This window comes from Trematomus bernacchii, unplaced genomic scaffold, assembly GCF_902827165.1.
Source record: "Trematomus bernacchii unplaced genomic scaffold, fTreBer1.1, whole genome shotgun sequence".
Classification (NCBI taxonomy): Eukaryota; Metazoa; Chordata; class Actinopteri; order Perciformes; family Nototheniidae; genus Trematomus; species Trematomus bernacchii.
The window spans coordinates 8,855,857-8,879,660 of NW_022987564.1; the positions used below are offsets into that span (position 1 = coordinate 8,855,857).

Consider the following 23,804-nt stretch of genomic DNA (forward strand, 5'->3'; position numbering starts at 1 on the left):
AAAACATTAAAACAAGTTGTATAGCCTTGTGATTTGTGTTATATGTGGCTGTCTCTCCTCTAGCTTATTGTACTCTGCACCAACCAAAAGTATTTGTATTTGTTGTCTAAGCAAGGATTAAATTACTGCTTGTTATTGAGGATTAACACGTTTAAACAAATCACTTTTTGTATTACTAGCATTTAGAAAACATTGCTACAAAATATGTCCAGAGGAATAATTTAAACCCTGCAACCCCAGTGTTAGCAGACCTGTACTTCTTCATTGCATGGATCAGTTGTTCCATCAGTGTTCTCAGTGAATAACTGGGACAGTGCAGGAGCTTTGTGGACTGTGAAGGAAGGATGCAAAGAGAAGTGCTGCCACCTGGTGTCGGCCCAGACAGAAAGTAAAACTGTGTTTTATTCCCGAGTCGGAACAGCAGGTGGCAGCAAATGAAATCCAGAAATGAACTGAGATCACATTCCTTGTAAGGAGGAAGGAGAAAACTCGGAATTAATGTTAATCAGTAAGTGATGTATTTTTAGATGCATGTAACTTTGCAGCGGTCAGTAAATCTCTGAAAACGTCTCGTCAGCAGACTCCCTCTTACTGTGTGCCGTGTGTCACCCTGTTGTTATCCTTTAACCACAGGTGTGTCAGTGTGCAAACTCTTAGTTTACAGTGAAGGACACACTTACCATTAACTTCCTTAAAAGGGGGGTTTCTAAATCTGGCAGAGCTAGTGTTACAGCTGCCAATATTCATGACTGTTGTGTACGTGTAGTATTTAACAGTGCAATATCTTTCTGACCAAACTATATCACTGAAACGTTTTGTTGAAAGGTTATGACATTTAGGTCAATTATGAGCATGAGAGAATTGATGCAAAACCACCATGATACATATCTGCTTATAACCTAATACAAATAATCTGAAAAAAAGTGTAGTCCATGTTGATCACCAAGATTATCACAATGCAAAATGTGGTAAACTGGAGATATTTTTTGTATGCAGAGAGAATTGAGTTTCACTTTGTGCCTGAGCAAATGAGAAAAACTAAGTATAATCTCCTGAGCATGGTCAGATACTTCACAAGGCTGTTATAACAATAACATAATAGTGTTGGATGACATGAAATACAGGCATGTTTTAGGCTGCCTGGTTCCACCTTGTACTAGTTCGGTGAGTTGTGGACTTAATATAATAAAGGTAATGTAACAAAGTGGTAGAAAGTGTGGCTGCTCTGGGTCTTAAATGGAGAAAGAAGTTTGTTTAGACCCATCATCAAAACAGCAAGGTCAAATAATTGCACACAAAGGGTTAAAGCAATATCAAAGTTTTATTCTTAAAATGTAGTATAGAGAGGAACAGTAGTACAATTCAGACAGAAAAAAGGAGAATGTAGTTCCATCTTTGATAAAAACGTAAAAAGAGTAACCTGAATTTGCCGTGTTCGGAGGGCACTGAGGCGCGGCCCGAGTTTTGCATCACTGTTAAAGTTCGAGAGAAATTGAAAAATACAACCTTTAGCAACAGCGTAAAAAAATACAGCTGGGGAAAAAAAACCTCTGCTTAACATCTTTAGTGTTTTTGCTTTTGTTTTCAATGTTTGTTTTTTTGTCCATATAACAAATACAGCATAAAATCTAAAATGATACATCGTTTTGAGTTTCATTCGTTACAGTAAAATCAGTAGAATGGTAAATAGTATCAAAAGAACGAACAAGACAACAGGTTGGTGTGATGAGCAAGCACACGGCGTGAACAGAGAGCGAGCGGCGGAGAAAGGTTCACGGAAATAAAACCGCCACGCAGGGAGGTTCGGAGCTGACCATGTGTTCCATTAAGTAAATCCACTAGTTAAATAATATATTCTTCATATATATATATATTTATCTCATATAATCTCCACATATAGATATATATATATATCCAATATAACTCCTCCCACAGTGATTTGAAGGTAAAAGTGACACGAAGAGGATGAATATCTCTAGGACTTAAAATATATCTTCTTGCACTGAGTAAAGGGAAGTTACACATCTTCTGTATCATTAGCACTTCAGTACATGTTGTAAAATCCACTGCATATGAACAGATAACTGCTGATCCAAGGTTTTAACCCGCAAACAATCCGTGTTTCTTTAGAAAATATGTGCTTAATGAAACAACAAAAGAAGGAAAGGAAACATCTGTGGAAAACAAAATATGCATCTAGGGTAAAGTGAATGATTCTGTAGCATAAAAACATTGAAAAATCTCAACAATTACAGACACGAGCAAGCATTTTCTACACTAAGCAAGTTTTCACCTGGCTTCTCTCATACATTATAGTTCAACAATAATTAAAAACAATTTTGGTTGGACAAATAGAAATTAACAGTCTTGATTGCATTTTGGAGTCAATGTATATATATATATAATATTAAATAACAAAACAAAAATATCTAATAAAAAAAACGTTGCGCATTGGAAGAAGACACAACAGTTTATAAAGTTCCATTCAGACCCGCTTTTTGGGAAGCGAAGAAGCATAAAAAGAAAATTATATTCAGGAACACAAAATAAGTGCATGTCTATGAGGCGCCATAGAGCTTCACTTTTTGTGGAACAAAGTGTTTTTCTACCTGGCAGACCTAAAGAAATAAACAAACTAACATCAAATTAAACCCATGACATTTTTGTATACTTTTAACACATGGAAAATGGAGTTCTTTCAGACATCACACATGATTTTCTACACACTTCGTTCCCCTCACAACCAACGTTCAAGTGATTTCAAAATATATATATATATAAACTGTATTTACTTTATAACTCAGTACCAAATATAAACAAACGTATACAGGTATTGATGTTGATTAGGTCCTCGATTACAAGTACTGCCGGTAGTTCTATAAAATGGTATGTGTGTGTGTGTCTCTTTGTGTGTGCATTAAATAAAAAGCTTAAAAACATGGCAAAGCATACCTGATAGTCGCCGTAGCACAACAGTGTTCTATAGATTAAGCTGATTACATATATGTATAACTGAGTCAGTTTAAGCTTTATGATTATAAACATCATATATAGCCAGTAGGTCCAGTATTCTGCGACAAGCATTACAGCACCAAACGTTTCGTCATTTGGCAAAATTCAAGCTTTAAGTGAAAGTCAAATGCTTTTGTTTAATAATAAAGTGTTACTGTGACGCCGTGATTTGTATAAAGCTAGCAATAACATTTCCCCTTGTACTTTTTTTTCATTCATCTCCCCCCCCCCCCCCAACCTCACGTTGTCTTTTCTTTTTCTTTTTCTTAAGCGTATTCAGTAGTTTTTGCGTCCTGCTAAATCTTGGTGTGCGGTCTGTTTGGCACAATACCACAGCTCTCTTAAATTAATTATAAATATGGCTGTAATACATTAGAGTCACAAAACAGATTTTTTGGTTCCAAGATTTTTGCAGGGAAAGAAAATAAAAAATGTAAAGAATATAATAATATTTAGCGCATCTAAACAAGATCTACAGAGCAAGTTAAACATCTTCCTGTGGACAATAATGCTCTTCTTCTGTCTACAAGCACCGAGCGATATACTTTCAGATTGTGCAGAGAGCCACAGCCACAGCCACAGCCACTCTCTCTGCTCGCAGACAAGAACAGAAATAAAAAATTATCGATAAGACCATAATAACCTCTCTTCATAAATTAAATAATTAACATTTCGCTTTTTTAAATGATTGGCCTACCCCATCTCAAAACTACATCATTACCCTGCCCAAATGCCCCCAACCCAAAACAGGAAATAGAAATACATCACCAAAAACCTGATTTATCATATTATTCGTCGATAGAATCTTTCTCCTGTGGGCTCTCGGCCCAGAGTTGGACACAATTTAACAATAATAAAATCTGTACATCTTGGAGTTCCCACTCTACGAAAGCTTTTCAATTGTTTAAATCCATCTTTTTGTCGTATACTTGCACAATTAAGTAACCTCAAGGTTTGATAGCACTTTGGAGTTGATTGTTTACCAGCTAGTTTACATATATATTATAAACATCAACTTATTTTTAGTTTTGTTTCTCAAGCTTGTTTACATTTTTAGTCCTCTTCCGGGGCAGTGCCAGCGTTGCCCTCACCCCAATTTGATTGGTCGTTGTCGGTGGGCTCCTCCCCATCCAGGTCCTCTCCTTCCTCGCCCTCGAAGTCTTCGTCGCGGGGGAACTCCATGCCCTCCATGCCCTCCTGCGTGGCCTGGTGCGAGTCGGCGCAGTCGGCACAGACGCCGTAGCGCCGCGAGCCGTGACGGATCCCGACGCTCGCCGCCAGCATGAAGATCTTCTTACACACCATGCACTTGTACTTTTTGTCCTTCTTGTGCACCTGTAGGAGAGAAGGGAGCGGGACAGAGAGGGTTGGGGAAAGGAGGTGAGACATTTGAGTTTTTATCACTTTAAAAAAGAAGGTACTTAAAAAGATATGCGAAAAGTCCACAGAATTCCTTTTTAACCACAACAATTATTTGGTATTTACATATCTGTTCATAGAACATTGCTAGTATTTCTGGATCATAATTATGTAATGTTTCATTTCCTCCACTCCTCTAGTGTTAGACAAACAAATACGACAAAGGGAAGGTTCCATTTAAAATACTAATATATATATATATATATATATATATATATATATATATATATATATATATATATATATATATTTTTGAATACTCCTTTTATTGTCATTTTAATACTCTTTTTATTGTCATCGTCAAATACTAAAATATTTTTTGTTTACACGAGTGATTGTGTAGATCAGGGGTGTCAAACTCAAGGCCCGGGGGCCAAATCCGGCCCGCGACTTCATTTTATGTGGCCCCACAAGAGCTTGCAAAGAATATAATATGTTTATTATACGGTTACATGCTACTTTACAGAAGCACGTTGCCCTTAAACGACATGTCCCACAATGCATCTCAAATTTGACTTTTTCTCAGAATTTGACTTTTTTTTTCTTCAAATATGTCTTTTTTCTTAGAATTAGCCTTTTTCTCTTTTTTTTCAAAATGTCACTTCTCTTTTTCAAAATGTCACAATCAATGTTTTTCCAGAATGTGGCTTTTCTTTTAAAATCATATTGTGACATTCTTACTGAAGAGACTTGCAATTATTTGCTCTAGACTTCTGCTTTCAGACGTAGTTAATTATGAAGTTATATTAATTAATGATATAGTCTTAAAGTTACAACCGGCCCTTTGAGTGCAACCATAATGCTGATGTGGCCCGTGATGAAATTGAGTTTGACACCCCTGGTGTAGATGATTTTTCATTGAAGGACACTTTTTGGGGAAAAATAAATACGAATAAATGCATTACCCAAAAAAGTGTTTTTCCCAAATAATAAATGTGGAGCATGATGACGGTTGCAAGTTTGATATTTTTCTACATAGCCAATGTGTTTTGAAAATGTCCCATTAAGCTTATTTTAACATTCAACAGATTACGTTATTATTTTATGCAGAAAACTGCTGCATACAGGCTGTTCTGCCGGTACAACTGGTTTTTGCCTCCTGATTTATAAACACGTAATGTCATATCTTAGACATACTGTAGGTCTCACATCCATTTGTTGTTAAGACATTTTGTGACTCTAAGATACTCCATATATTAGAAAACCAGTATCATTGCATTCAACTTCTCACTCCCTGGAGCCTGACACAAAACATGAGGCGGGGTGCAAAGATGCGAGGGTGGCCTAAGCTCTGTAGCGTTTGGCAGAAAATGGTGGCTGCGCCTCACACGGCGGTGTAAAAGAGAGGGTCCGTTGCATATGTGGACTCACCAGGGAATGTCTCTTGACGTGCTCGCGGCGGGTGAACAGCTTGCCGCAGATGTCACAGCTGAAGGAGCGCACGCCCGAGTGGATGATCAGGTGTCTCTTCAGCGTGCGCCGGTGCTTGGCGATGTAGTTACAGTGGGGGCACTTGAGCTTATTGAGGGCTAGGTGTGAGGACTCGCCTGCGAAGAGAGAGAAAGAAACAAAAACATTCAGACAAAGTGATTTAGAGACTTCATGTCTAAGGATTTTTGATTTAGTGTACATCTTAAAAACGGACAATCAAAAGAAAACATGCTTATATAGACAAAAACGGTTCAATTGCCACACCCACTGAGAGAAAGTATTTGTTCTGCCCTCTTTTTTCTCCTCTTAAAAAAACAATACCCCATTTTACTCCTACACAATAGACTGCTTGGTCACCATATGTATTGAGACCACCATGTCTTCTCTCAACTGACACGTGTTTCTTTACTAAATAAAAAAATATATAAGAAACTCAACCATTGTTAGCTCTTTCAGTTAGATGTATTTCATTGGAAGAACAAACCGGAGATGGAAGAAGACAATCATCATAAAAGCTACATCTGCATCTATAGATCTTCTAATGAGGGAGGGGTGTGTCAGGAACCAATATCCTGTTTATCAAATCACAGAGTTAAGATGCGGTAACCATTACGGAGAATAGGACACCACAAAGGGATGTATCACAAAAAGCCTCTTTAGAAAAAGTTTGCTCAACTGTAGATTCAACAGAATACTGCACAGCTCTGTCACTGTTGCTAAGTAACTGTTCGTAACGATGCTGGAGGTCTCCTTGAGGCAGTGTTACAAAGGATGCAGACACGCATTAGCAGTGAATGTAAAGCAGGTCTGTTGTTGTTCTACATGGACGTAATAATGTCGTTTGGTAGAAGATATTAAAGAATTCATCATTACCAAACCAGTGGTTGTGATGGTAACTGTTTTTAAAAGAGGTTCAACTAATAACGTATTGCCTCATTAAGAATCAGCTTTTTTTATATTATCCATAATGCTGATTATCTAGTGCATTCTGGATGTTCAGTAATATGGGGGAGCACCCGTAACATCAAACCCAATAAAATACAACACCTTTATTTATCAACCATGAAGATCGGCTTCAATAAGATTTAAAGACGAGAGAAACAAGGTATCACATGTTTGTTTTGGTTTTTTTTTCATGTCTAAATGAGACATCAATTTGTCCTCACACAAACACAGATGTTTATGCTAAACAAACTCCTGAGGACAGCTGGGCTGACAAATAAATAAGCAACCTATTGATTCTGAAGAGCCTCCTAACAGAGTGGTAGTGCTTCAGTGTAGAAAATGGGGTGGGGGGGGGGGGGGGGCTTTTGTTTGAGCCAGGGTGAACACAACAGAGGCGTTGTCAGGGCAGGTTGCTAGGGAGAGGAAGGCGGAGGAGGGTTGATGAGAAGCAGGTCACCTGAGTATTTTCCGTGTATGTGTTCTGGATAGAATTATATTTCATAATAATAATAATAATAATAATAATAATAATTAGTAATTGCACTGTGGCTTCGTTTTTTGAGTTTTAGATAGTTTTTTAAGCTTGTTTTTATATTCTAATCTCTTGCATTTTTAATGTCCGTTTTTAAATATCATTTTTTATAAATATCTTGCTGCCCTCAATGTGAAATGCATAAATAAAAATGCCTCGACTTACTTTTAACCTTTAGAGGTTAAGAATACAATAGAATTTTCTTAAGTGTATTTTCCTTTTTACTTTAAGGCCAATAGGCGCTTTCACACCAGAGTACTTTTCCCCCCGAACTAGGCCGATAGGAGGGGAGGGGAGGGGAGGGGGGGATTTGGTTTCACACCAAAAAGGATCTGGAACTAGTCCCTAGTTCGCGCGAACCTTTTCACCTCCAGATAGTCCCTGCTAGAGAGGTGGTACTTTCCTGAGGAGGAAATGGTTCGTGGGTGTGTCGGCCACACTAACAATTTCTGATTGGCTGGGCGAATTGCAAACCACGCCCCGTAAAACTCAGAAAAGTTTTGTGAACCCAAAGCAGAAGAAGAAGTGACGTCAGCGGCTTCATTTGCCTAATCCTCCCTCAGGGACCTCCGGTGAGAACGCGATCTACTAGGACAGTTCGAGGGACCCCGTTTACACGAGGACGATACGGGTTGTATCTGCATAGTTTCTCTTGCGTATAGCCCTTTCGTTTACACGAGGCCGTAACAAAACGATAGAAACGGACCCCGCAAACGATAACGGGTCCCAAGGGGGATAGATCTGCAAACGGAATGCTCTGGGGGGGCAAACGGCTCCGTCTGTACGCCTCTATACGATCATTTTCTGATAACGATGAAATGGAGAATAAACAGAAGGGCAACCATGGCAACCATGCTCCGGGGTCTTCTTCGCTGCTTTTGGTGTATTTTGTGGCGGCAGCAGCGCCACTTACAGGCCCGGCATATGTACTACAGCGTTTCCAGCGTTTCCAGCGGTCTCGTGTGAACGGACACGTTAAATGAATCGAATGCGTGTGAACGGAAGATTTTTTTGAAAACGCATACGTTGCGTAAACGGAAACGTTCCCGTGTAAATGGGGTCTTAAAGAGTTCCGGGGGAACAAGTACCGGGGACAAGTACTGGCTAAGTACTTGGTGTGAAAGCGGCTAATCACCCAGATACTCTTCTACCACAATTAATAATAATTTCTCTTTCATTCCCTATGCATTGTGGGAAGCAAGTGTCCAACAGCACTGCTGTGTGTTTTTTTTTTAAAGCATACATTAACTTTTCGACACTGCAATCTTAACACACTGCATACTCGCATACATACTTATTATCAGTGCGATGTATGGCATTAGGCTGCATAGCTTTGTGTACTTTAGACCAGGGGTTTTCAAAGTGTGGGAAGGTGAGCCTCCCCTCAGAGAACATAAGAACAGCCGCGCCCCCCCTCCCAATTATTATTGCTATTATTATAATTATTATTATTATTGTTGTTGCTATAATGCAGGGGTATTATTATCCAGTGGAATGCCCTTACCTACTGGCCTAGTTAAATCAAATTGGTTACTTATTTTTGTCTGGGCAGTGTAGTTTTACACACCATCTTATTTGACTTTCTCAGGGCAGACCCCCACAAAGAAAAAAATATATGTACACACGTAAGGTCATCATCTTAACAGTTTTTTATGCTCGAGTCATCCGTGAGCAGAGCATCAAGTTGCCTATTACAGCTGAATGCTGCGATTACCATCTTGTTCAGCAAAACGCCTCACAAACGTATTAAGATCCAAAGCTTTAGTGCGTTTTGATTCAATGCTGAGCACAGCCAAACTTGACAGTCTCTTCTCTGTCATTGTAGACCCCAAATACCTTATTCCTTCCGTGTACTTGGGTCCGAATGCTTCTCGTTTTCTGCCGCCCGTTCAATTGAAATCGCCGCCAATCACATTTCCTCGCTCGCGCCAGGGTTACAAGGCTCGCGTCTTGTGCTGCATTGACTTGCACTCGGACATCAGGGATTTTCTCTGATAAATGTCCGATGAGCCACAACTTTTATTTCAAAAACAAAGCTGCCAACTGGGGTGGCCAGACGCTGTCTCCTCTCTCACTTTAGGTAACTTCACTAAAAATCGATCCATGTTGCCGCTCGCATAAAGTTAGCTGAAGTTAACGAGCTAGATTTCACTGTTTCTCTTAATTTTTTTCTCACGCTGCGCCTCCCCTGAAGCTCTCTGGCGCCCCCCAGGGGAGGCGCGCCTCACACTTTGAAAACCGCTGCTTTAGACAACGGCCGGCTACTCCACCACCAGTTTGAAACTAATTAGTATTTTCTGACCTAAATGAATACAATTGACTTCATTCGTACCTGTACAGTTTGTAAAGACATGAGCATGTCATTTTGACACAACAATTAAATAGAAATAACTATTGACTCGACTGCCCACACTCAATTAGGAAGATGCATTTAAGTTAAACATTTCAAGTTGCGTTGAAACTGTTTTTTTAGTTTAGTTTTTTTAAAGTGGTAGTCTAGCGAGTGCGGCGTCTTACCATTCTCCCAGGACTCCCCTTGCTGTAAGTCCTGGATGATGCTATACTGGATCTGATTGGCCAGCTCTGGGAAAGGGGGAGGGGGGGGACAAGAGAAGCGAGAGGGGGAAAGAGAGATGAGAGGTGGGTGAGAGCCTGCATGGGGGGGTTGCACACCTCACAACGCCTTGTGTACACAACTAACCAAACCCCCCACGTGAAACAAAGGAAGTTTCAGTTAACCACATAGGTCAGCACACACAAACACACAGGTCCCTACTATATGTAAAACAGTGTGCTCCCCTGGCCAGAGTACAAACTGATGGTGTAACCAGGGCTCCAGCGGGGAGGGGGTTAGTGAGAGTCTGGCCCTCACACCGGCTCAGCTTACACCCAGCTTTTGAAAGCACTTGTGTGAGAGCACCTGTGTGTGTCCTGTTCCTCCAGCATTTAGAGCCCATTAAAGTGTGTGTCAGTGTGTGTGTGTGTGTCCATTCTACCCAGGTCAATATTTGGAATAGTGAGGACAGTCCCAGTGCATTAGAGTGGATTAGGGAGGGTGGGGAGTGCCCCTGGTAGCTTTGCACCTCGTAGGGATTTGGTAAGTTATTGTGCATTTGTGTGCACGCTTCAACAGCGACTAGTGTGTATGCAAATGCATTTCACCTGCTCTGTGTGCAGCACGCACCCTTTACAACAATCCAACAGTGTTGTTTGGAGAAGACCCAAGAATTTATTGGCTATGAGCTGTGAGGCTCAGCGATGCAAGAGCAGACAGCGATGGCAAAGTACTTATATCCTTCCAACCAGCCTTCACTTTCAGCTGCTATTTTCCACACAACACTAGCTTTCATGTCAATCTGTAAACGATCTACCTCCAATGGTTTCAGACATTTTCCCTGCAGAAAGCAGCATGTATTTCATGGTTGAAGTCTCTTAAACGAGATCATTGTGCTTTTTCTCCCAAATGTTTCAGTTATAAACTGAACATGTTTGGGTTTAGGACAGCAGTTGAATGTAGAAAAACAAACAAACATACAACTCGGACTCAAGAGATTTTTTTTGCCATTTGCCAAGACTATATCCAATTAAGAAACAGCCACCTTATAAAAGAGAAAAATACAAAATACAAATTATTTTAAAGGGAAGATACGCAACAGCAGAGAGATTACCACCATTTGGGCGACTGCGTTTCCATTCTTGGCGCATGACCACACAGATCAAACTGAGGCTAAATGAAACCCAAATGGGTTACATCACTGCGGCAAACTGGGACAGCTAATATTGGTGGATGACTGCTCCTATGGCTCGGTCAAAAATATGCAAGCCAGCCAAGACTAAACGCACAAGAGGGCTGTCTAGTTTTAGATCGAGCATCTCACAACCAGAAGATGATGTTTTGCTATTTAATCATGTGCGCACGCACAACAGTAAACCCTTCGAGTCGCTTCTGCATCATTGCTTTATGGAATAATCTAATAACCCACAGCAGATAAGGCTAACCGTTGGACACGTACTCATTTTTGCTTTGTAAAGCAATATTTCGGTAAAGCGTAACTAATATTTTACATATCATGTGGCACAGATATCTAGAGCGAGTCACATCAAATGAGCACTGTGCAAAACACAAGACTAATCAAGCCTAGAGAGCACAGAGAGGCTGTGGGAACAAAATGAAAGATTTAGCCAATTAATTTATCTCCATAAATGGTAGTCATCGTGTGCGTTCCAGGAGATGTGGAGTAAAACATTGCATTACTATAGTTGGGTGCCCTGACACTACACACACAGTTTACTCCATGACACAGCAGCTTTTCTACCTAGAAATACTACAAAACAAAATGTAGAATATTCTTCACACATACACACACACATAACTGGATCCCTCTCACTCCTACAAAACCACACATGTCCTAGAACCTGAAGGCAGGGCTGGAAAGCTTTAACGCAGAAAAGAAAGACTACATTATTAAAACATTCATACAAATTAATAAGCAGCTTACACATCACACATGGACACGCAAACTATAAATTAAAAACTGTCAACTTAAAAGCTTGACTAAATAGTAAATAGGTCGGCATATTACATATTTGTTCTGATAGTTTCCTCCATCTCACCTTGTCTTAACAAATCGAGAGTAAAAGTGTTAAAGAATTCACTTTCAAAAAGCCAGTCAGTCAGAAATGTGGACAAAAAATGGAAAGAGAAACTGAAAAAAAAACTAGTAACACTTTGCAAAGCCTTTTGTGAACATTCCTTTTAAAAAGGGGAACCTAAAAGCTATATACACAATAGATAGTAGACGGCCCTGAAATAATGTACTTTTTTTGATAAGGTCCAAAAGGGCAAAGGGTCCTCCTGTCACTCTGACATTACACTGCATCAGCAGAATGTGTTTCTGCATCAAATCCTTGATTTTAAGCCCTTATAGAGACTAAATATGCGCAGATCTATTTTGAAACTCTTAACATAGAGTACACTGTATGAATGAATGGTCTGCTGAGCACAAAACTATCATTTAAGGGTAAACAGTTTCCTTGAAACCTTTTACTGTGACTAACAGCCTACTTGAAGTCCTAACCATATCTTTATTTGGAAACATGGTATACATTAAGGAGAGACGTGGAGCTAAACAGCAAAGACACATGAGGAGGAGAAGGTACGCGAGTTAGCACACATGCAGACAAACAGTCTTTAAGTGAGCGTCTCTTTAGGCTATTACAACACCATGGATCACTTTGTGCACACATTAAAAAGAACCATAGGAGGAGTTGGAGGCACTAACAGCCTTCAAGTGCATTTAGGGAGGCCTGGGGGGGGAGAAATGTTTCCCCTGCTTTCTTCATGTCCCTGCATTAGGGAGTCTCTCTCTTTCTCTCATACAAAATGTAGATCTCTCACACTTTCTACACACACCACCTCCCCTCCCCCCGATCCATACCACTTCACTTAATATGTGATATCATTATGGAGCGCCATGCTTAATGGGGCCAACCGAAGGAGAAGGCAGCAGCTATGAGAAGAGATTACTATAAGATAAGAGCGCTACACTGTATGTGGATAGTGATGCATAGATTAAGGTAAAAAAAAAAACAAGGTATCAAAAGGTCAACAGAAAGGGAGAAGATAAACAGGTGCAAAAGTTTTATCAAGAAAGATATTGAGTTTATTGCCAACCACATCATATAAGGTGGTATTTTGAGGATAGTTCCATCCCCTAATCCCGTTAAATATCTACTTTTTGTGATTTTATAGATAAACATTACCCATCTGAACCATAACATAGCTTCAACATCATTGAATTGTACTTAATCTTATCAAATCTTCTTTTCAGCAGCGATGTGGCAACACACCTCTGAGACAAAGCACTCCAGGTGGGCGTCACGTTGCTAAGCCCCCTGCTCTGGGGTGATTAAAGGATCATGGGGGGGGGAGTTACTCAAGTCTTGGCTCTGCACAGCAGGTTAAAAGCTAGATAAGCAACTGTCCTGTTAGGGGTCACGGCAGGGAATGGATGGAAGGGTGAAAATCTATACTTTTGGTGTTGTGATCAATTCTTTGATCATGAAAACTAGTGATCACGCCTGTGTGACCGACGGGTGGCCACAGATTAGCTTTTAGCACGAAATCGATCAAGATGAGTGTGACATGATCACATACGACCCTTACTGGTGATTGATCTTACATATTCAAAGTCATTCAAAGGTGTGATCTTTAAGAGCATAATTATACTACATTTTCCAGGCTTGCAAAAAGAGGATCAAATACTAAAGCCATATGAACTTCAGGGTTAACCTCTTCAGCCCTACTGACCCCCCTCGCCCCCGTAGGTTAATCATTAAATCGCAGGAATTTTTCAAAACCTACCGAATTCCATTTTAAATACAGAATTCAACCAAAGATAGTTTATGTGAGCATCATTTAGCTTCAAGTGAATGTTGGGACAAGGAGAAACTGAATGTCACGGTAATCTTAGTGTTTAGAGGTTAAACTGGTGGTGGGGGGAGGGGGCAGGCAGAAGCATCAAGCTAGTTAGTGATGCTAGCTGACCCAACTGGTTACATTTTCCAACAAGCTTATATTGGTTGATTCCAATTTTTTAGCTGAGTATTTATATAATCTGTCCCTCACAACTTTGTTTTTAAATTTGTTTAGTGTTCCCCAAGCCATTGTCATAAATGTATGAAGTATTGTAGATTCTCTAAACAATGTCCAAACACAATGAATAGACGTGCAAATAAAAGAGAAAGTGAAGCATTCAAATGATGTTTTTCAGGTCAGCCTTCTATCTTTGAAGTACTTAGTTCAGCCCTACAAATGATAATGTCACATTCTGCATGCACCTCCCTACCTTAGAAAGGGAGCTTGTTCCTTTTACCTACAGTGAGTATACAGTGTGACTGAGAGCAATAAGAAATTCATGAGATAACGGTGAAATCTATTTATATATCATAGGGGTAAGGACTGGCCGTTGTGAGGATATGAAGTGTGTTTAGAGCTACAAATGTGTCTCATACCGGCATTCTCGGAGAGGGAGGAGAAGTCCTCTCTCGGGAAGGAGGCAGAGGGCTGGAGGAACATCCCCTCTTCAAATCCCTCTTCAGGCTCTGGAGGAAAGTTGTACACAAAACGGCGTGTGGTGGTCTGTTTTTTCCTCCGCCCGCTTCCTGCCGCTGAATCCGGGGCTTCTCGTTTGATTGATGCGGAGGCTCCTGCAGCGCCACCTGTGACCGGCTCGTTCCAGATGAAGACCTGTCCTCTGGCCGACCGTGGGTCATTGGTCTCTCCTGAATCAGACGAGTTGTCGTTGCGGTGGCTCCAGTTACCAGAGGCTCCGGGGGTCACCAGGGCACAGCCCTCACTCCCAACCACGGTCACCTCTATGTCACTGGACTCCTCCTTTACCCTGCCACCTGTGTCTTCTTCTTCTTCCATTGATTCCTTTCCTTGATTGTTGCTGGCCTTGATCGACAGCTTTGACAGGATGCTTGTGGCCCAGAAGTTGCTCGGCTTGCGGTCCAGGCTTCTCTGTCCGTCTTTGGACACCGTCTGCCTCTTGTTGTAGTCCACCACCACTGAATCAGGAGCCTCCTGCTTGATGCTGATATTCAGGGCATCCTTTATAAAAGCCCTGCATGAATGTACGACCTCTGTCATCTGGAGGTAACTGGCGACAGACATCACCTCAATGGCATTTTGGCTTGTGAGCAGCAGATTCCCAGAGTAGAGAAAGTCCAGGATGACGGAGAAGCCCTGCACGGCAGCAACATCCAGGTGCGTGGTCAAGGCCTGGTCCTGGGCCTCGCTCTTGGTCAGACAGTAGAGGGTTTTGAAGTAGCGGCTGCCCGCAACCAGGATGTTCTTGTGTGCGCGGAACACCTGGCCCGAGACGTTTATGTTTACGTCGCAGAGGATGCCACTTTTGCGTTGCTTGTCCAGCTCCTGGAGCAGCTGGTAACAGTAGGAGTTCTCGTTGGGCTTGAGGCGGTAGTCGTCCTCTGAGCAGCGATTGGAGGGGCTGCCGTTGTCCGAGGGCCTCATTGTCTCCTATTAACATGAAAGAGAAGGAAAAAAGAAAAGAAAAACATATTTAAAACGTGTTCTCACAAATGAGCAAAAGCAAGCACAAACAAACAAACTTGTCCTTGCTGAAATTCTGTCTGTACTATAAACAGGCACAGTCACACACCCTCGGGGCTCGCGGTGTGGCACCTGCCCAGGGTGGGAAACAGGTTCGACAGGCTCTTGTTACGGGGGGGTTGGGGGGGGGGTGGGAAAGAGGCAATGAAAGGTGTGTTGCCGTTTGGCTGGGTAGTATTACCTAGCCCTATAAGCAATTTAATATCAAGTCCTAACCAAAAAATAACGCAATGCCAGATAATATTATAATAAGACTGTAATTGAACGTATAAAAAGGGAAAAGTATTTTCCTTTTGTAGTAAAACTTAGGCTGAGAGAGCACGGATATTTTGATAGGAGGGTAAAAATATTCAGTAAATCAAATGTTTAAAACAACAGTGAAAACTTAAAAAGACAACATACTGTAGTTTTAGGTAGATGGAATATTTTATTCCATTTATGCTTTAATAAAAAACACCTCAACAAGATACCACTTTTGCACCTGCTTTTGTTTAGAAGTCCAAGGCAAAACCAAAATGACATCACCAAGCAAAGTGAAAAGCAAGAGACATCATCGTTCACACATCTCGAAGATCACTCTCCATTAGAATTCCCCTTGAAAATCAACTTTTAATAATTGTATTTCATTAAAAGCAAAAGTGAAGAGTATTATAAATGTTTCAGAAGCATAACCTCCATTTGTAGTAACACTGGAGTTAGATATTTATTTTGTCATCGTAAATGAATACTTCAACGCTGCTTCCAACTCCAGTAGATGTGTAAGAAGACTTTACACACTTTCACCTTCTATATCTTTCTCTTCAATTTGTAAGCTAGATGTAAAACAGGCCATTATTAGTCCTGAAGGAAGGGCCGCCCAGTGTGTAAAGCAGGACACGACGTGGCTGTAGGATGGGAGGGGAACTGGCAGAAGCATAGAACTGCCCTGTAACAGCCCCCCTCCCCCCTCATAGCAGGGCAAAGGGCCAGACTGGTACGGAGCAGAGAAGAGGGGAGTATTTACATGTGTATGCATACTTGTACATATGCACACATACATAATAAACAGCCAAAATATATGCAAACAAAAATCCATATACACCATCCATGTGTAGAACTCTACATTATAGTTTCATACTTCAACACACACACGCAGCAGCATACATCTACGACTCATTTTAGAATTGCACAGCAGATGTCCTAATCCAGAATAATTCACATTGCTCGAGCCTTGCATTTTTGCCCCCGCCTACCACCGTCTCTGCTGCGCACACATGCATGTACACTCACACACAACTACACAGAAACCAAGCTGCCTACACATACACACAGCTGGGGTTTCAGCTCGAGTAATTCAGATTAAATCCATTTCTCTGAGGTCCCCACCCAGCCCCCAGCCCCCACCCCTACTCCCTCCACACTGCAGTGCTTGTCCAGGGCAGCCTGGGCACACAGGATAGTATAGGGGGGCTTATCATCCTCTGCCACAGCTGGAGGGGAGAGATGAAGAGATAGGATGGACTAAAATCAGAGGCAGAATGAGGGAGGGATTGGGAGGGGGGAAAGTGGACATACTTTGCTGGCTAGAAGAAATGAAGGACAGAAATAATAAAAGGACACGAGAGCAGAATTGTAGAATTCTGGCAATGAGTTGATAGAAATAAGTGTGTAAAGAAGATGAGAAATGGTGGCGGTCGTAACGTAAAAGAAAAAGAGCCTGATAACAGGCACAAAGAAAAGCGAGTAAGAGCATGAGGCAGAGATTGAGAGAGCGAGACCTTGAGCCTCGAGAAAAAAGGGCGGAGGAGAAAATGTGGAGCAGAGGGGGACGGAAAACCAGTGCGCTAGAGAGAAGGAGTTGGGTCACCCCATTTTAGCCTTCACAATAGCCCGTGTTCTCCCCGAGGCTCATTGTCCACTCACTGTAGGCCTTTGTGAAAGGTTTCGGCACTCACTCTCTTATTACACAGCAGCTCCCACTCGCAGGCATAGAAAGGAGCCAGAGAGCGTGTGGGTGAGGCGAAGAGGATGGGGAGAGAGGAGAACAATTATTCCATGATATACACATCAAAGCCTCTGGAGAGGCATGGTCATCATGCTGAGTACTGTGGTGGAATAGATTGGTGTGGGGAAGGGCAGGAGTGCTATCACAACAAGAGGTGTTGGATGAGCATCCAATCTAGAATGAATTTAGTTTTTGCTGCTTCGTTTTCGTCCAGTGCTTTTTCTTTTTCATTTGTTGCGAAAAAAAGAGCTCTCCAATTTGCTGAGCAAACCGGCAAATAAAGTTAGAAGATGGGGAGGGTTGAATAGAAGGAAAAAAAAGAGACTATATTTTAGAAATGCAATAAATAAACAAGCGCTTCTCAGACTCCAGAGTACCTTGGAATTTACAGATGTGTTTTATCTTTCCAACTTACTGGCCATCCCACCCCCAAACCCCATGATTCCCCACAGCTTTTATCCATTACACATAGCAAGGCATTGGGCCAGAGAGGTAAGACTCTGCCTGGCAGTTCTGATAGGAGTTGTGTGTCTGTGTTGGAGTCAGTCTAGGACAGCCTGGTACTGGATAAGTTGCTCCATACTGGCCTCATCAGCAGCAGCAGCATCATCATCATCATCCTTTCTCCAGATGTGCCACGTGTGAGCAGGGAGCTTAGAGAACCAGCAGACCGACCCTGCAGAGCAGATGCTGGAGGCAAAACCAGCCTGAGCCAAGAGAGAATGTGGGGACAATATCAACCTCCCCCATTGTGACGTGGCTAGGTTTTTATTTGAGCCAGAATTGGTAGCGGTGGAAGAATGAGAGTGCAAAAAGAATCCAAGAGGGCTCTGGGAAAGAAAAATCCTTTGATCTAGATACATGGACGGTTAAAAATCTACCGTGAATGGCCAATAATAACTGATTTACAGGTGGATTAAACATATCAAGATGGTCATAAAGTCAAGCTTATTGAAGGGCTTGCCTCAGCCAGAGTATTTACAGATCATGTGATACAGCACTGTGCCCATTCAACATAATGAACCACCGGAGCCAGTTTTTGTTTACCTTACATGTTTGCCTCCATCCCCTCATTTGTCTACCCCCAACCACCATCAAGCCAGTCCCATGACCAGCCCAGCCCTGAGGCCATCTCCGCCGGTCTTTCCCCAACTCATCTACTGTATCCTTCCCTAACCCCCCGACCCACCCCTCCTCACCCAAACCAGTCTGTCCCCAGATGCTAGAACAATACTGCAGTGTGTGTTCGGGCCCAAGGTGTGGGAGGGCTGCACTGAGTGTCTCCCGGCCTCCTAACAATGCTCAGACAGAAGAGGCAGAGATGGGGGGGGGGGGAGAAAACGAGGGGAGGGTAGAGTCACTGGCAGTTTCAACATGAAGAATTTCCCCTCTGGCTCCACCCCACCCCATTCCCTTGACCTGTGGCCCCCAATAAACATCCCATCTATCTGTTGAACTCAACACTGCAAAGGGTGGGTCCCCTTTCCTGTTCGGGGTGACTCACTCTTAACAATGAGTCTGATGTTATCTCAACTAAAATGAGAGGTTGTAATGACTTGTGTAGACATTTTTGAATTCCCCCCTGGGATCAACACTTATCTTACACCCCATTTAGACCAACACAGTGATGCAGGTAAAACATTTGTTTGGCCGTCAAACTGAATGAGGCTACGCTGATCAATAGACATGGCTTCAGGAGCCTCATCCTGGTCTGGGTTGACTGTAAGGGTTTGGTTAACAAACATCTTAGAATTGGACATTTAATTTGTTATTGACATTCTCACAAAGAATGATAAAGGGAGACAAGAAAGCAATAGTTGAGTAAGAAACAAAGAGGGGATTTATGGAAAGGCTGTGTGTGGAGAGAACTCCACAAGAAAATATGATTGTAGATTATTGTCTCTGTAGATGGTGGCGACAGGGGATTACTCTGCAACAACCAATGTGGGTTTAACAGAGACAGACACACAAACACACCCTTTTACCAATTTTTGAACAAAAGGAACAAACAGTTACTAGAGAATAAATGCAACTCTTTAAGGTCCCGGATCCGTGATCTCATATTTGATTTACGGGGAAATGCATTACTTTTGTCTTAACCTTTTACCAGTGAACATAGGGAATAATCTGAGCACAAGACAGTGTCGAGAGAACAGCCCCCTTTTACAAGGAGACCCACATTTACCACAGCTGCCCTGGTGTGCTAGGGGTAATCGAGTTAGGTTTAACGAATGCAGCAGAGGCCTGACTAACGTCAGGAATGGGTGAATAGAACAAAACGTTGCCTTATAACACCATAATTCCTCTTTAATGTACTGCCGCACAATGCTACCTTACTAAACACACAGCTGCTATTATTTTCAACAGTACTGTATAAGAGGAGGAGTATGGCTTTACTCAAAAGTCAGTCATTAGAAAAAAAATCTAATCTGAGGAACCCTAAAATATAATTCAATAAAAATCGGAATGAAATTATCTCATATAATGTGGCCTGGGGACTGCATCGTCCCAGCTCTATTCTACTTGAGGAAATGACCTGGATAACCTCTCAGTGCAGTGTCAGGGGTCCTTGTTGCTAGGGAAACGCCACACCAAGCCCCTAATCCACACTTACTGCCCTCCTTACCAATTAGAGATGTGTACAAGTTAGTGGATCACTTTAAGTCATTCTGATTAGTGATAGCGTGTGCAAAACAAGGAACTAAATGTAGTAGTACAATCCGCTCTGCTCACAAATCAGAGTCAAACAGCCCCCCGCTCTTAATTCCCCTGACAGCTCAAACCAATGTCAGGATAGGCAATCGGATGTGGAAATATAGAAGAAACAGAAAGTGATAATACGTTCCAGAATAAGGATTGATGGGAGAAATGCCCTTTGACACCAGATTGTTCGGGCAAATATGCACTCCCAGTTTTTATGAGGTCTCTTAAGGAGTACCATAGAATGTTGGCTACACGGCAATACAAATAATTAACCAATAAAAAGACGTCATGCACATCAATAAAGACATAGTTCACCAAAATGGTGCAGTTGATTTTGATTCTAAGCAAACAAATACTGTCACTAAGTTTATACCTACCTTAAGCTTAGGCTAACCATGTGGTCTTTATATGCCAATTAAGTAAAGAGGGCCACTTTTCCAATACAGTTTTAAGTCTTGTGCATATGTGATGGTGTCTTAATCATAAGATATGCCCCAAAGGTATAACATTAATGCCCATTAATTCACAAATATGTGGATGACAGGGTCAGGTGATGCCATGTCATTCTATTTACTGACATCTATTTTACCCATTCAAGTCTATTCATAAAGGGCCATGCAAGCTGTCAGGCTCCAGGCTACATGATTTACTCTCCTGCTCTTGTCCAGCCCTGCAAGTGACACCATCTATGGATTTTGGGGGGTCATTTTAGCACAATGCCTCTAATTTAGCTCCCCAAAGGGAGGAGGAGGAAGAAGAAGAAATGCGCCAGAGGTCACCCGGGACTGCGAGCCAGCAGAACTGCTTGATGAGAGGCGGAGAGGAGGGGGGTTGGGTAGGGGTGCGGTTCCCCAAAGGCTGCTAGGGTCGAGCCCTTGCCATTTTGTGACCTTTAGCAAGCTAGCAATCAAGGCAGCTGCTGATGAAACAAAAGGGTTTGTTGTACAGTGTGTACAACAAAAACATAAGCGTATAATACCACCAACACTCTCCATTAGCTGTTGCTGACTCTTTAGTGATTTCGAAATGACTCAAAGTTGTTGTTGTGTGACTTGTTATTAATTCTCCATTCTAAGGAAACAGCCTCCAGTGTAGCAGGTGTCAGTGGAGCAGGTTTGTGCGTGTCACTTGACTGATGAGTAGGCAGACACTGACATCCGTGTCACTCACGCTAAAAAGGTGTTTGTGTGTTTCGCCATTCATTAGTAGTCGACATTAACTTCTCCAGGGGCTTTCCACTACAGTGTCTGCCCCTCTACCTCCGGCTGCACAGCGAAGCTTCAAGCGGCTAACCGGCTAGGCTAGTGGTTAGCTCAGGTTAGCAGGCTGACGCTAGCTAATCAGCCGGGAGAAGGGATTGTGAAGCTTAAGTAGTTTCGCCTTCGTTTTGTTTCAGAAGTTGTGAACACTGACGCTAAATACTGTCAAACAACACTTTTTAAGACATATGTTATGAACAATGTATGACAGGTATTTGTTGTCACGCTAAGTCGTCACGGAGCTAACGTTACCTGTTTGGTGGGGTCATTCCTGCCGTGCTCAGAAGACAGGTGATGTCTCAGCAGCAAGGCCCTCTTGTAGTTGCGACTGCCTTTCACAAGCTCGTCGCTGTTTTTAGTGGCAATGTTGTGACACCAAGAACAAGACATGACTCCAGTCTCCTGGCAACATTTTAGCCATGGAAATTCTTGCAACCACGAAGCATGGAATACCGAGTGTTTCTGAAGCAACTTCTGCGGTCTCATCTCTACTCCTGATTTCCTGGAGCCCGGCTCGCCTCCGGTCGCACAGCTTCCCGACTCCGTGCCTTCGTCGTTGTTACCGGCACCGTTCGCCTCTGTCGAGCTGTTCCCCTGCCTGGACCCGTCCTCCGCTTTCACGGAGCAGACACGGTCGTCCACGGCTGCCCAGCTGCCCTCTTCCGGGTCCTCTTCCTCCTCCGCCTCGGGTTCCGTGCTATCGCTGACAGACCCAGCGCCCTCCACTCTCTTCTGCGATGATCCTTTAGCCCCGAGATCCCTGTCCTCCTCTTTATCCGGCCTGTTCCCGTTAAAATGTCGGTCTTGACAGGTCGGGGCCTCCCAGCTGTTACAGTTCCCCCCACCGATACCGCTGGACGCCGTTAACCCAGCTAATCCACTTCCTCGGAAAGCCAGCGACCTGCGGTTTCTCTCACCGGACATTTTTCTTAATATATATTACAATCTTCCCCTTCTCAACAGTATCCCCCTTACGCAAAATATATAGTTGTAAACGATGTATTTTCCGAAAGAGATGGACCGTCGTCGTTTCTTTTCCCCGCTTTGGCCCTCCCGGTGAGAGTATGTAGGTTATGCGGAAATAAATAAAGGTTTTAAACGCATAATGAATTTCAGGGTTCTCGCTGCGTCCGCGCAGGCCCCGCAGAGGTCGAATGGCAACGACTTTCCTCCCCACAATGCACCTCGACCAGAGAAAGGGGGGTTGGCAGAGGGAGGGGGCGGCTTTTAAAGGAAGATGGGGATCTGTTGATCAGCAAGGGGTCTTTGTGTTTAAAGGCTGCACCCATTTCCCGCATGCTTTTAATCTTTTGACTTTGCTTGTCTACTCAGCCCATGAATGCTGACTTGTGTGCCCCACTTACCCCTATGCTTAACGGGGTTACCATGATATTCCTATACTATTCCTATGGGAATACTACAATAACTTTTAGTGTGTCTTTTTCTACTTTGTTGATTTTTGACTGCAATCATAAACAAGATAAAGCATCAACTAAATATATATCAATATACATTTCGATAAAGTAGTTCATGCATATGTGCGAATTTATTGTGATAATTAGTTACAAATACAAATGCTTATTAATGTCCCATTACATCTAGTAATACAATTGTCAAGAATACTACTAAGTGTATGTCACTATGATATCATAATTAAAAAAATGTATTAAACCAATATTCATTTGTTAAATAATGAATAAATAGACAGTCATGATAATATATTGAAAACATGTGACTGTAATAAAGTCATGTGGTGTGTGAGCATGTACATGATGTAGTAGAAACCTCAAGAGACCAGTTAGATATTACAGCTTAGAGTACATTTTGTCATATCAACATGTATCTCAAGTTTCTGTTCCCTGTCATCGGGATCAGGTCCAGCAGGTGGCACTCTTTCATGTGGACACCTCTGTGTGTGTGTGCGTGTGTGTGTGTGTGTGTGTGTGTGTGTGTGTGTGTGTGTGTGTGTGTGTGTGTGTGTGTGTGTGTGTGTGTGTGTGTGTGTGTGTGGGGGGGGGGGGGGGCGGTGTGTGTGTGTGTTTGTAATTCTTGACATAGTTGAGTGTCTAGTTTCAATGCTGTCCAATTAAGGGCTTTACACGCAGTGTGTGAACAAGAGTTGGATTTAACCCAGGTTTTGATTACCAAAAGGTGGGGGTTGCAGCCCACTGTAATGGTTACATTCCCAAGGGTGTAATAAGGCATGTCATGTACAATTAGTATATTTATTTCTTGCTCCAGCTGATACAAGTATTGGCTTTTAACTTGTCATAAGCACAAGAATGAATTTGACAAATTGAGTTTCCATGCTCTGAATGCAACAGTGTCAAACTATTCTCATTTGAAATAAACAAGTAACCCTTGTGATAAGTTTCTGCAACT

The 23,804-nt window shown here is 42.2% G+C and overlaps 1 protein-coding gene across 2 annotated transcripts; it reads right to left on the reverse strand.

The window, feature by feature from the left end:
- Positions 1 to 1,302: 1,302 nt before the first annotated feature.
- Positions 1,303 to 22,604, reverse strand: zbtb10 (zinc finger and BTB domain containing 10). Of its 2 annotated transcripts, XM_034124727.1 has the most exons (5): positions 21,675 to 22,603; positions 14,354 to 15,383; positions 9,857 to 9,922; positions 5,803 to 5,978; positions 1,303 to 4,347 (listed from the first exon to the last, which is right to left on the reverse strand). In XM_034124727.1, the coding sequence occupies exons 1-5, from the start codon at positions 22,344 to 22,346 to the stop codon at positions 4,066 to 4,068; spliced, it is 2,226 nt and encodes a 741-aa protein (XP_033980618.1). In that variant the 5' UTR covers positions 22,347 to 22,603; the 3' UTR covers positions 1,303 to 4,065. The 2 variants fall into 2 exon arrangements, with proteins under 2 accessions (XP_033980618.1, XP_033980619.1); XM_034124728.1 differs by lacking the exon at positions 9,857 to 9,922 and having other exon boundaries at positions 21,675 to 22,604.
- Positions 22,605 to 23,804: the final 1,200 nt, after the last annotated feature.

What these genes read in the sequence shown, in the direction of transcription:
- zbtb10 (XM_034124727.1), bottom strand. Translation starts at nt 22,346, where the DNA reads ATGTCCGGTGAGAGAAACCGCAGGTCGCTGGCTTTCCGAGGAAGTGGA. An exon ending in CTCCCTCTCCGAGAATGCCG is followed by an intron (nt 9,923 to 14,353) that starts GTATGAGACACA and finishes CCCCTTTCCCAG; the next exon opens with AGCTGGCCAATCAGATCCAG. An exon ending in AGGGGAGTCCTGGGAGAATG is followed by an intron (nt 5,979 to 9,856) that starts GTAAGACGCCGC and finishes CTCTCTTCGCAG; the next exon opens with GCGAGTCCTCACACCTAGCC.